This window comes from Chelonoidis abingdonii, chromosome 6 (genome assembly GCF_003597395.2).
Source record: "Chelonoidis abingdonii isolate Lonesome George chromosome 6, CheloAbing_2.0, whole genome shotgun sequence".
In the NCBI taxonomy this organism is placed as follows: Eukaryota; Metazoa; Chordata; order Testudines; family Testudinidae; genus Chelonoidis; species Chelonoidis abingdonii.
In genome coordinates, this window is record NC_133774.1 from 98,498,385 (window position 1) to 98,511,737 (window position 13,353).

A 13,353-nucleotide genomic window follows, 5' to 3' on the forward strand; every position below is an offset into this window, starting at 1 on the left:
ATTAAAATATGTTTTTTAGTAGTAGCAGTATATACTGTACATTTGTTTTATAACAGGAATTTTGGTCCCACTAAATACGAGCTTCGGCTTTTCAGAACTCATCTTTAGTGAAATGCACATGCTATTTACAAACTTTAGTATCTACAAACTGGTGAGGAAAAATGGAACATAGCTCACTGAATATCCATCTACATGCAAGCGTGCGCGCATACACACACAACCATCTCCACAATACAGAGGGAAATGATGACCATGTGATAACGGTGCTTGGTTGGAATGGATGCTTTCATTGTTTCTCAGACAAAAATAGCTAAAAACCCCCGAGATGTAAGCATGTAAAAACCAGCTTCTGCATATGCTCAATAGTTCCTTTTTCTGAACACTGAGAACACAAGTTTTCTAGACCCTGATCTATACTAACTGCAGCTTTATGTGCTCAATTCTGCAGCATCTGCTGAACATTGTTGAAAGAAATAAGCAGAGCCAAAGCACTAGTGCTGGCCATATGTCTACACAGCATTTTGGAGCAAGCCCCCCAGGTTAGGTCAAGAGACTTATAGATTTTAAGGCCAGAAGAGATCGTTATGATTATCTAGTCTGACGTCTGTATGACACAGACCATACATATCGTTTTGGGGAAGTTCTTCCTAGAGCAGATCGTATAGAAAAACATGCAATCTTGATTTAAAAAATGGTCAGTGATGAGCCAGTGGGCTTGCACTAGCACTCTAAAAATAACTGTGCAGACAGGACTTTGAAGCTGTGGCTTGAGCAGGAGTTTAATGGGAGGGGTAAGCTTCAAAGCCCAAGCTCCAGCCTAAGCTGAAAGTCCAAAGCTCTGCCTATACAGCTATTTTTAGCACACTAGTGTGATCCCCGTCAGCCCATCTTTTGACTTGGCCTATGAGGTTCGCTCCAAAATGCAGCGTAAGACTTACCCTTAGTGCTTGCTCAGCAGCTGTACAGAGAGGTTTCCACAGTGTGCAGAAACGTTCTGCAATTAGGGTGAAATTCATCTTTGTACAAGAAACCAGCATGGGGTAATGCACTACTTATGTCTCATGTAAAAGCCATAATTTGGGGACTTAAGTGGTGCATATCCCTTGTGCTGGTTCTCTGCACCGGGGCGAATTTCATCCATAGTGCTTAGCAATGTGAGCAAGCCTATATATTCACCCTGAACTGAGTCATGGGGAGCGAGCAGAAGTGTATGAGTGGGGGTGAATTAAGGCCTGGCCAGGGCAAAGGTGTTAAGTTCAGCTCAGTGACCCCTCTTTAGCATTTTCAGCTGCTCCTATTGCTTGCCAATAACAGCAGTTTACTCAAGTCAGATTAAGAGTTGCTGACAGCAGGGAGGATAGACACAGAAATGTGTCCAGGGGTTGTGGGAAAAGAATTTCCCTCACAGACAACCATTCAGTGTTTCCTGGCACAAAGAGGCAACCATTTTTTTGCCAACCTTTCCTGGACAACTGTGCTCATTTTCCCCAGTTCACTTGGTCTTTATCATGAGCAAGAAAAAAAACAGGCAAAACCGCCCTGCTATCTCACAGCTCTCATCTGTACCACTGCAGCGCTGACCCCATGGAGAAGCTAACTTTCAAAACTTTTTAGCTTTAGGGTTTCAGTCTGTATTTTTTTTTTTTTTAGTTCCAGGAAAAGCCTGAATCATTTCACATCCAAAAAACTAACCTACTTGAGATTTTCTTTGAAAAGGGGAATGTCCTAAGCCCAAACATGTTTCTTTTATTTGCACTCTTACTACTTGTAGAAAGGCAGATTCTTTATTTGATGTGGAAAATTAGAACTAAATAAAGAAAATACTGAACAAATGACTGTGATGTGGTATGTCGCTCCCAGAAATAAGACTGTCCGTGGAAGAGTTAGACTCCTGTAGATTTTAGTCTCCTGCCACTTCTCCCCCCATGCAGTAATTCTTCAAATTTAAGTATTAAGGATTAGCGAGTGAAAGTTCCATGCACAAATCCTATGACTTGTTAACCCTTTTTGTGCTGGGGTTGCAATGATGAAAGAGGGGCTCTAGCAAGTGCATTCTTGTGAGCATGTTATATCAGGAAATCCTGTTGCCTATCACCAAAGTGTTAATGGGATTTGTGCCTGGCATTCCCATGCACCTGTTAGAAATTTAAAAAGCAAAAATAAATAACAAGTAATTTACAACGTATAAATTCAGCATTCTAGTGACATGTACTATGGATGATAACTTAGGGGCTTGTCTATTGGATAGGGTAATGGACATTATGAGGGTGTGATTTCTTAGGCACAGCAATGTGTTGTGCATTAATTGGTCTGTATGGACCCTACTGGTGCATACTGAAGGTTCCCTAATGAAATACTGTTTCAAATGACACTACATTAAAGCACACTAGGGAACCTTTAGTGTGCACCAGCAGGGTGCAACACATTAGAAATCACACTCCTGTATTGTGCACTGCCACAGGATGTACACAAGCCCTCAATTTCCCTCTCCTGATATAACTGTCCCTCTGGGTACTACCAAACAAAAAACTGTTAAAAAGCAGTGTAAACACATACAAACATGCTGAGTCATACACACTGGCTTTATTTCCCTGCTTTTGCACCTTGTGTGGTCATTTACTCCTGCGCAGAACAAGTGCAGATTGGATGGAAAATGCTATCAGATCAGAATGGTAGCGATTTACACCCACTTTGCATAAGTGTAAGCCATGGCGGTAACACAATCCTTTTTGTACATCACAGGGTAGTGATAAAATCCCCCCTGTCCTCTGGGGCAGCACAGAAAACATAGAACACACTCTATTCTGTAATAATCAATTCACAGAGTTGTACTACTAGCCATTTAAAAAAAGGAGGGCAACTTTATATTCAAGATACACTTATAAAGAACTAATAGACATTATAAGCATTCTGTAGACCTGAGCGGTGTGTGTTGTGGACAGTGATAAGACCATAGATGGTGTTGTAGATGGTTACAAGTTATGGTTATAAGCAACTTGTTGGACTCTATAACAATTGATTAACCGTTTATGAAAACATCTGTTAATAATTTATTACTCTCATGGACGGTTTAAAATGTACCCTAAATATCAAGTGTGACCAAAAAAAGGTCTTCATGAAAGAGCTTTTTGAGTAATCCTTCTGGGGTCCCCCTGTCCCAAGGGTGAAGCAGTTCAGATAAAATAAGAACCAATGCATAACTTTTACCCAAAATTTAAACCAGACTATTTTTCATAATTAGAAAATGTCACTTGTTGTGAAGCCTGGGAAAGGACTAGATATAACAGCCTCCTGACAGGGATGCTGTCTTGCTTCTGAAACTATCCAGAAAGGTCCCAGTCTCTGCAAATCTCCTACATCTCCACTGTGGGTCCCAGCAGCTTTCAAAATTAATTAGTTGGGTGTTCTATAGCTCACAACTCAAGGACATATAAAAAACATTTGAATTCAGCAGCAGAGGGCCCAAGATCATATTACAAGAGCTGCTGGACTCCATGGGATCAGCTGGGTCCCGCTGCTCCTGCTTTTTGTAGAGAAACCTATAGTCAATTCATTCTCCCTGAATTGGGTTATCAGTGGTGTGCGTGCTGCATATCAGGGAGTACGGGGCAGGGTCAGTAAAAGGGGAGAGCCATAGGACTGTCAAAAGGCTGAGAGGAGAGAGGAAGGAAAGCTTAAATCCTAAGGTCTGCAGACAAGAACATATCATTCAGAGTATAGTGCTTTTGTAGTGGTAATCAGAAAGTTTTTAAAGGGAAATGAGTATTGGAGACAAGAAACAGAGAGCCAGAATGTTCACAGAGAGATCATGGTATTTACCTCATTGCCATATTTTACCCAATGCCATAAACATGGCACTGTGTAAAGCACTTATTGGATTTGAATAAGTACTTCATGAATTGAGCAGAAGCCAGCAGTAATGAATTGTAATTAGTAGCTAATGAGTGGAAAACAGCCCATCAAGTGCTACGCTGGCATCTGGTCTTTTCCAATGGCCAGGTTCTTGCCTGCAAATAGGTCCTGTAGGCAGGTCTTGTGGACCGGTTCTTCCGCTTGCCTGCATATTGGGTCCTGTAGGCAGGTCCTTCTGCCTGCCTGCAGATGGGGTCCTGGGGGCAGCGCCTGCTGTTTGCCTGTGGGAAATAGGCTGTTTTTTAAAAAAAATTAACCAGAAAGAACCCTTTTCTTTTTTACTGATGTGTCTTGGTTGCATCTTGGCCCTGGAGGACCAGGGTGGAGTTAAAGCCCTTCAAAGCTCTCTGATGATTGGATTTGCAATTTTTCCCCTACCTTGGCCAAATAAAAAATACCCATGAAGCTTGATACAAACAAGGAACTGTGGAGATTTGTCTAATCAGAATTTCAATGGTTCGAGTCATTTTGTGGTATGAATTATTCATTCAGGGTTACACTGTGCAATTCTAACATTTTAAATTAAGCAAATAAAATATTTATTATAAAAAAACAGAAGAACACAATCAAATGTAACCCCCTCCCACCGAGCTCTTGTTATTATCCAGGGCTAGATTGTGCAATCCTTTCTAAGTACTTCCACATGTGTACTAGTAAGTAATCACCAATGTGGGAAAGCATTGAGTGAGGGACTCAAAAGAGGTGAAATTCTGATTAGACAGATTTCCATATCTTAGCAGTAGATATACCAGTATACTAATTTCTGCTAAACGAGGACAGATAAAAGGAAAAAACCTCCAGTCCCCATCCAAGCTTTGGGAACTTCCATTCTCCCTGCCTTCTGAACACATGAAAGACTAGTGCTCAATCTCATCCAGGCTACTCGTCTTAACGTTCTTGGCTGTGTTCTGAATCCTGCAAGTCTGTTACATTTAGTTCAGACAATGCCACGTTGCTGTTGGTCAATACATGACGTCACATCACAATGTGATGAGGCAGTATTGTCATGCACTGAGGCAACGTCAGGACTCAAAGAGGCAAATATGGCGATTCAGCATTGCAACGCAAGTATTGAGTCCCACCGAGGAAAGAGGATTTTTGGAGGCATTTATCCACTAAACTTGGACATTCTAGTCTGCAGTTCCTGTAGAGGTCGGAATAGTAAATTGATAGAACTTAGGCTGGCTTTTGTATTATTTGCCCTTACTGTGAGTTCCATGTCCTCCTCTTCCTTTTCCTTTACAGGTTTTTCTGGTTCCTCTGGCTCCTTCTCTTGTAGATGGATTTCATGGGCCTGAGACATGTAAGGCATGTCATCTTTGTTCTTGAACTCCAAGCTGAGAATTGAAGGAGGAAGTAGAATTCCTAGAATTACCTAAAGCAATAATAATGATAATAATAATAATCATCTCAATTAACAGGTTATGATTATGGTGGTAGCTTAGTATCAAATGGAACAAGCCCCTTGGGGAATCAGGGAATCAAACATTCCAGTGTGTAAATTTCAATGGCAGCTGGAAATCTGTCATTTGAGATTATGTTTACAGAAGACTGTACGGAAACTAAGCATAGCATCCCTTGCAATGTTAATAGAAGTTATATGGCTAACTCATTGTGCTGAATAATTTATTATTCATATAACCCTAAATTGCTCATCTCATACATATTGTTACAAGTTAGAACACTACAAAATATTACCATACTAGGTAGTAGGCGGAACCACAGAAGCATTGAACCTTGAACCTGAAAAATTTTGCACATTGCACAGTAGAGTGTTCCAGTGTTAATGTGAGACACAAGAAACATTAGGCAAAGACATAGTTCTCTGCAGTAAGTGTTAGCCGTGTCTACAGTACAGAGCCTGTGCTGGCATAGCTATGCTGGTAGAGCCCACTAGTGGAGACACAGCATAAACCAACAGAAGGAGTTTAGCCAGGATGGTAATACTGCCTCCCCAGAAGACATTAGCTATGCCAATGAAAGCATTTCTCTGTTGGCATAGTTACATCTACACTGGGAAGGTTGTTGACTTAGCTTTATGTTGGGTAGGGGTGTGATATTTTTGACACATCTAGGTCATCAGGGCTTAGTAAATTCCCTGTGATCCCTTACTTGGAAGTGCATAGGGTAGAATAGGTCAGGACAATGGCATGAGTGAGTCTGAGCAGACAGACTTAAAAGTATGCAACTTATGTGCTTAGGTATTCACTCCTGTAACTTGGCAGCACTGCTCCCATCAATGTGAGCTCATATTCTCCTGTATTCGCTATCTTGTGCTGCACATCCATTTTACATTCTTCTTACATATGCAACACACTACACCTGGGTAACCACACACACACACCAAAGCTTGATTTTTGCCAGCATTTCATGGAAAAATCATTTTATACATCTCTCCAACGAATTTAACTCTAGTAATGCCAATGAAATTATGTAGTAGGCCTGTTGGCATATGTGAGGAGAATATATTTCCATCCCATGAGGGAGAACATTCCTGCTTTGTCTACTGATGCTTACTAGTGCATTGCAGAGGTCAATTCAGGTCTCTGGACTGGAGCTGCCCTGCTTTTAAAGTACACCCTCCCCCCACACCCCCAATGCTGCCATATACTCCATTAAGCTGCATGACAAAGTCTATGCTGTTCTCTCTTTTGCCTAAAGAGAGTTGCTTCAGGGAGGGACAGTTAAAGGATAAAACTTTATGGAATAAAGCAGAATAAATAGAGTGAACAATAAACTGAGTATGGACAGTTGGGAGGAACAAACCAAAAGGAAAATGGAATTTATCACCCTAAGGTACTTATTATGCAAAGGATAGGGCCAGGGGTCTGCTGTGTGGCTGAAGAGATACACACTATAAAGGACAAGGCACAGGAGGGAAAATGGATAGATCCACTACACTACAGTAAGCAAGATCTACTGAGTAATAAACAACTGGAACATCTCAAAAGTCAGGTTTGCAAGAGGGTCAGGCCCCCCAGGGAGAGCAAGGGGATCCGGGCACAGATGGATTCAGAAAACATGGCTAAGAGGGAGGACTTTCCAAAATGTAAGAACATGTCCTAGTTTTAGAAAGAAAGGTACTCATGCAGAGCTTTGACACGAGTGAGATAAGAATCTTAATAGCCACTGACACTCATTTGTTACTGATAGTGTATTAGTTCCAGTGTGATAATGATATATTTATATTTGTGCTGTTTATAATTATTTTCTCAGATACATGCTTTTGCAGCACAATAGAACAGCCAGAGCAAGTGTCAATTTTCACATGTAAACCTGATACAGGCGAGGGAATGCCCCTGTCAGGGAATATCACCACAAAACATAATTAAAAATGGCAATTCTTGGTCTGACTAGTGAATTCTGTGCTGAAGGTAAACGCACCACAGCTCAGTTCCTCTTGGACAGAAATGCCTGTCAGATAACTCCACTCTCACTGGCTATTTTGCCAGAGAAATTCAGAATTAAATAGGCTTGATTGAATTATCCTCCACATCCCCTAGGGTTGGTCTGTCCAGGTTAGGAAGGAGGCAGCTTGACCTGGGATTGCAGGAGTCTTTGCACTGCTGCTGCATTTGTTTGTTCTGAAGATCATTCTCCAGGGTTGTCAATTCAGCACTTTTCACTAGTAATAAATTCATTCACACACCCTTTTAATTTATTAACTGATTTTTATTTTTAAATACGGCCAAACCCTGAAGTCTTCAGTTAGGGAGAAATCCTGAAGCCGTTGCTCAGTCTTTATGCCAGTAACTGTCCTATTGATCTTGGAGAGTTTTGACCAAGGACTGAGTAAGGCCCTCAGGATTTGGGCCAGTAGGGATGAGCACTGTGTCACGTCACTATAAATAACACAGGACCAGCAATTAGTTAATTAGTACATCTAGTTGTAGCTGATTTGGTGTCAGCCCCCTTGCCATCCCTTAGAGCTCTTGCTCTTAATTGATACTAAGGCAGTGCTGACCTTTAGACCTGAATTTTTGCGCATCCGGAGCCGGCCCATCCACATGTCTGTGAGCAGCATTTGGCTACAAGTGTGAGCAATGAAATCTCGGTGCTTGGCTGCCACCGCAAGCTGCAGGCACGTGGCATTACTCCAGTTCTTCAGCTCGTAGGTCAGCAGTTTCATTGCCAACTGCTCATCCTGCTTGTAGGATTGGTCCAACAGCTCCACCGCCAGCTGGCCAAAATCCCTGCAACAGAGGACATTCTCATTAGCCAGCACAGTCTGCTTTGTGGATAGTACACTGTTAGTGACAGCTCCATGAAATGCAGTCGTGGTGCTGGCTATACATGGAGGCCCACATTTTCAAACCTGAGTGCCTAAAGTAAGGCACTTAAATAAATGTTCTGATTTAGAAAACTGCGTATCCACTGCTCCCAGACATCTTCTCCCACCTGCCTGGCTGCTCTTCTCTCCTTGAAGCCCATTGTCTATCTGCTATTAGGCAATCCAGGCCCCCATTGCTTGTTCATGATCTCATGGTCAGGTACCCCTGAAGGGGAGGTTTTATTAACCTGTGTCCAAAAATTGTTCAAATTCCTGTGGTCTTTGATTCATGGATTTTAAGGCCAGAAGGGATTATGATGATGATCTAGTCTGACCTCCTGAGATCTAGTCTGATCTCCTGATTAGTTACTTCCTGCACCTGGATACTACTTCAGTAGATTTTGAACTGTATTTCATTGGGATGGAAAAAGTGACTCAACAGAATCACATTCAGGCTCTGGTGGCCTCATGATGGAGGAAAGCATATAGTCAGTATACAGGCTTTATTCACCATTTTGGCTCCTGTTCTATCCATTTTAGAAGTTGCACTGTTAGCATGGTTTTTAGAAAGGCTCTGTTAGCATGGTGCTCCCTAAAAGCCACTCCTTTGGCTTTGAGGGCACTGCATTTTCCCTACATCTTTAGCAGTTAAAGCAAGTCACTCCTAAGCTGATTACTGGCAGTTTCAGCAGCTTCTCTTTGCTACTCCCCAGAAAGTATGCATAAAAGGAAATCAACCTGGAGTTGTGGTTCAGCTCCTGGGATATGTCATCCACCATGTCATTTTCTGATGCCTCGTGGGCCATGGCTTTGCAGAGTTTACAGGCCACCAGAGCCTTTGCCATAGCCTCCTCCCCATGCTGCCAGAAAAAGAGGGCCATCTTCTGACGCTTCATCAGCACAGCCCACACCATCAGCTCATGGAAGGGGAAAGGGAAATGGTTAATCTCAGGATCATCCAAATCAATATCCACTTCTTCTTCTCGTTTCTTTGTGGTCTTCCTTCCTCTTCGCAAAGGGACATCATCCTGTCAAACAAGGAGAAAGTGTGGTTCTAGGGAATGATGTGAATCAGTTTACACTGAATACAGGAGACACAACACAAGGAAGTTGACTCCCTCACAACAGGCACACTCATGTTCATGTAACTTACTTTCTTTTAATTGCTGATTAGACTGACTAATTATTCACTGTGACCAGCCCAAATTCTGAGTTTCTAGGAGGAGAATTTCTGCTGCTTCCCACTACTCCTCCCTACACAAACTTACATAACTAATTTCACATTCACTGAAAAAAATAATTCACAAAATGATGTGATGCATATGAAATGATGATTCAACACTCTCAGCTCCTGTCTGGTGGAAAATGGGAGACTGGGAATGTCAATCTAACCTGGCCCTTCCCTGTGGTAGTGCAGAGCACTATCATAACATACCCAGGTCACTCCTGGGAAAACCACCTTTACATTAAAGCTTTTGGTATGTCCATTTACCTCTGAGTTTTTAATCACATTGGGGTGGATACATTCACCTCTTTTCACTCTAAGTGCATTAGAGAGGACAATGAGGGAGAGGCTGGAGGATGCTTCGTCAAAAGATGGTAGCATGGTATTGTTTTGTCCTTTCTTCACTTCTGTCTCATTCTTAGTGATCTCCCATCCTGATCTTATCAGTGGGGTAACCTCTCTCTCCTCACATACTATCCCACTGCCTCAATTCTGTGTCCTTTCTTCTCCCCTTTTCCCCTCCAATTCCATGTTATTTCTTCTTGCTTGCCCATCCTGTTTATTTCCGTCCTCTCATCTTGTCCTATAGCTTTCCTTTTCCTTCTGCTCCCAGATTGCGTTCACTGAACTTTGCTCCTTGTGTGAGCAACAAAGTGAAACTTATCATACAAAACCTCAGCTCTTTAAAGTGCCAGCGTACAGCATTACAGAGGCTGAAGGATGCTGGGTTATTGAAGATTGACGTTGCACTACACTCATGCCCTCCATTCTATCTCAGCTCAAGTTCCCAAGTAAAGATATTTTACGTCTGAAAATCTTTATTTTAATATTGTTTACAATTACATATAGTTAAAAAGTGGTCATAAAAGTGACAATTATAAACCAATGATATTTACAAAATAATTAAGGCTGGGCTTTGTGAAAGTGGTCCCATTGATGGCATTGGGAGTACAGACAGGACAAAGTGGAGGGTTTTCGAGAATCCCAGCCTAAATAGCATGTAAAATAATTAAAAAAAAAAACAACTATACTCAGTGCTCCACATTTTCCATAATTAGGTTGCCACAAAACTTGCTACAGAATCCAACCACTTGACACAGAATTATGCCCCAGAATTGAAGTTTTCATGAAAAGAGAGAAGCTTCTCTCTCATATAGTTGTAAAGAAAACCTTCAGTATCTGAGAAAACATGAAACAGTGCAGTAATGGTTTGCTGAGTCTGCAAACAGATAGCCTGAAACAACTACTCTGAAAAGTGCAAACCACTCACATTCAACTAAGTATGGTGCTCACACTGAAACTTAAAAAGCACAATCTAATTGTTAACAAATGCCCTGATGGCCATGGGCTGGATTCTGATACCCTCACTCACATTAAGTAGGACCTGCTCCCTCATGTAGTTCCACTGAAGTAAACAGGACTATTTGTGGAGCAAGGCACTACTCAATATGAACAACAGTTTGTGCATCTGACCCTATTTTAGCAGAAACATTTATGTAATGTGGTAATCTATCCATTGCTGTCGGATGTGGGAGCAGGTATTTGAATAAGGACAGCGAGGCACCTAGTTGTTGTTTATAGATTCTGGAGTGGCAAAGTAGGATTTTGTGCTTCCCTGCACCCCAAACAATTGCCTCTAACCTTTTCTACAAAGGGAAAAGAAAAAGTCAAAAGCCTCAGCCACATCAATGGGAACTCGGCATCACATACTATATTTGTTTGACCTCTCTGACAGCTTTCTGTTTTTATACTTGTTGGATTGGGATACTGGTTTCAAATAGACTGTACTATTTAAAACAATATGTTCCGATTTCACCAACAGAGACCTGGAGACAACGGGATTTACTTCCCCCACTTTTTTTTTTTAGTTTGTCTATGGGGAAGCATACTGAGAAATTGATTTTCTATTACAATTTATTTAAACAATTTACCTTAGTGGAAAGAACAGCCTTGTGTGTGTTTAACTGCTCGTTCTAAATCTGTGGAACTTTTAAAATATATTAATTACAAGAAGTCTCAGATAGTATAATGCTGCTTGAATTTGGTGAGAAAGGGAAGAGAATGTAACATTAAGATTTACTACATGTCACCTACCTCCATTCCCAGAAGTTTCAGGGCTTTTGGCTGTACAAAAAAAGAGTTTAATAAACCATTATATAGCCTATCCATACCAACAACATTTTAAACAAAATTATATAATCCTACGTATCCCCTCTCCCCCAAGATCCTGGGCATAAGTTTGGCCCTTACCATAAGTTACAGCAGCTCTAATTTGTGCTGGATGTAGCAGACACTAAGGGGCCATTCCATCCATTGAGTATCCCAGGAGTTCATTAGCATTCTGGACATGTATCCTTCATCTGACAACCCGTCTAACAAGAAGCTGCAAAAGAGGGGGCACTCTGCTGGCTCTACGGGATTCTCCCACCTCCTCATAGAGCAGATATATGGCCCTTTTTTTCCACTGCTTCAGCAATTCAAAGAGACCAAGGATCTGGCCCAAGGTTTACAAAGCCTTAATTTATACAGTTTTTCCACTGAGTGGCTGAGGGAAGGGAGCATTTCTCTGAAGAGAAAAGAGTGCATTTTGCTACTTTAAAAAAAAAAAAAGACATGACAGAAAAGCCATCCCCATGGTGGAATTGGCAAAAAGCCCCAAACAAACCCAGCAGGTCTCCAGTTTTCCTTTGGATGTAAATATTTCATAGCAGCTGTTGTACTATCAGGACCAATGTCTGCTAGGATGAGATCATCAGAATCATACTTATACATGTCTCTAGAAAGTGAACCCATATGTGAAATATCTGTGTCGGCTAGAGAGTAAGCTAAGAGAAGTTGTTATAACTAGAAGTTTCATGGAAGACAACCAAATTCTGCTTTCAGTTCCACTGCTGTGAATCTGAAGAGACTTCATTAAAGACAAGAATGAACATCATTTTGTTTTATAAAGACTGACGAATTACTCCAGATTCACAGCAGTATAACATCAAAAAATACAAAATTGTGCCCTGAACCTGCACTCTTTGCACTCAAGGAGTGCAGGATCAAGCCCATTTAGAGTTATGATTTTTCCAGTTCTGAAATCTCCATGCCACTTAAAAAGGTTTCAGCACATACCAGGGAAATTTCTCTCTCTCAATTCAATTTTTTTTTCAATCTAACTGCAATATACTACCTATTACAGGGGCTGATCCAAAGCCCCTGAAAGTCAATGGAAAGACACTCATTGCCTTCATAAGGTTTCGTATCAGAACTATTCACAGATTCATATTAATAGATTTTAGGGTCAGAAGGGACCGTGATGATCATCTAGTCTGACCTCCTGCATAACACAGGCCAAAGAACCTCACCTAATAATTTCTGCAGCCAGCCCATAAAATAGCTAGTGTCAGGAGCTGACTTTCCCTAGGTCGCAGTGAGGCAGCTGCTCTGCTATGCACAAAACCCGGATCATAATGAACGGCTAATCAGTAGAGAGAATTGTTGCTCTTTAAAAAATGAGAACCCAGTAACAATCTTTATCCTAGACTCAGGCAGCTGCATCCTAGCAGCAAATGACATGCATGTATTGATTCTTCCTCTTATAACTCCTATGATGGGAAGAAAACTACCAAAATTCAGCCCTTTACTGAATTGACTCCCAGTACCTTTTTGTTATAACCACATCAGACAGGCCTGTTGACAGGGGGAAACAACGGGGGCAATTGCCCAGGAGCCCAGGTGATTTAAAAAGGCCCAGGGGCCCCTGGCTGCTGCTAGCAGTGCAGTGGAGTTAAGGCAGGCTTCCTGCCCACTCTTGCTCTGCGCCATTCCCAGAAGTGTCCAGCACGTCCCTGCAGTCCCGGGGGAGAGGGTCTCCGCACGCTGCCCCCGTCCAGAGCGCTGACTCTGCAGCTCCCATTGGCTGGGAACTGCAGCCAATGGCAGCTGTGGGGGAGGTGCCAGT

General features: G+C 41.8%; 1 protein-coding gene across 6 annotated transcripts in view; it reads right to left on the minus strand.

Moving 5' to 3' along the window:
* The window catches only part of TRPM3 (transient receptor potential cation channel subfamily M member 3), a 597,865-nt gene that overhangs the window by 39,926 nt on the left and 544,586 nt on the right, over positions 1-13,353 (minus strand). For 4 of the 6 annotated variants that reach the window (XM_032798181.2, XM_032798180.2, XM_032798182.2 and 1 more), the window contains 5 exons: positions 11,502-11,531; positions 8,921-9,210; positions 7,877-8,105; positions 5,120-5,287; positions 4,008-4,133 (listed from right to left, as the gene is read on the minus strand). In XM_032798181.2, the coding sequence (XP_032654072.1) occupies positions 4,008-4,133; positions 5,120-5,287; positions 7,877-8,105; positions 8,921-9,210; positions 11,502-11,531 (843 nt within the window). The remainder of the gene's footprint in view (positions 1-4,007; positions 4,134-5,119; positions 5,288-7,876; positions 8,106-8,920; positions 9,211-11,501; positions 11,532-13,353) is intronic. The other 2 variants (XM_032798185.2, XM_032798183.2) reach the window with 1 other exon arrangement.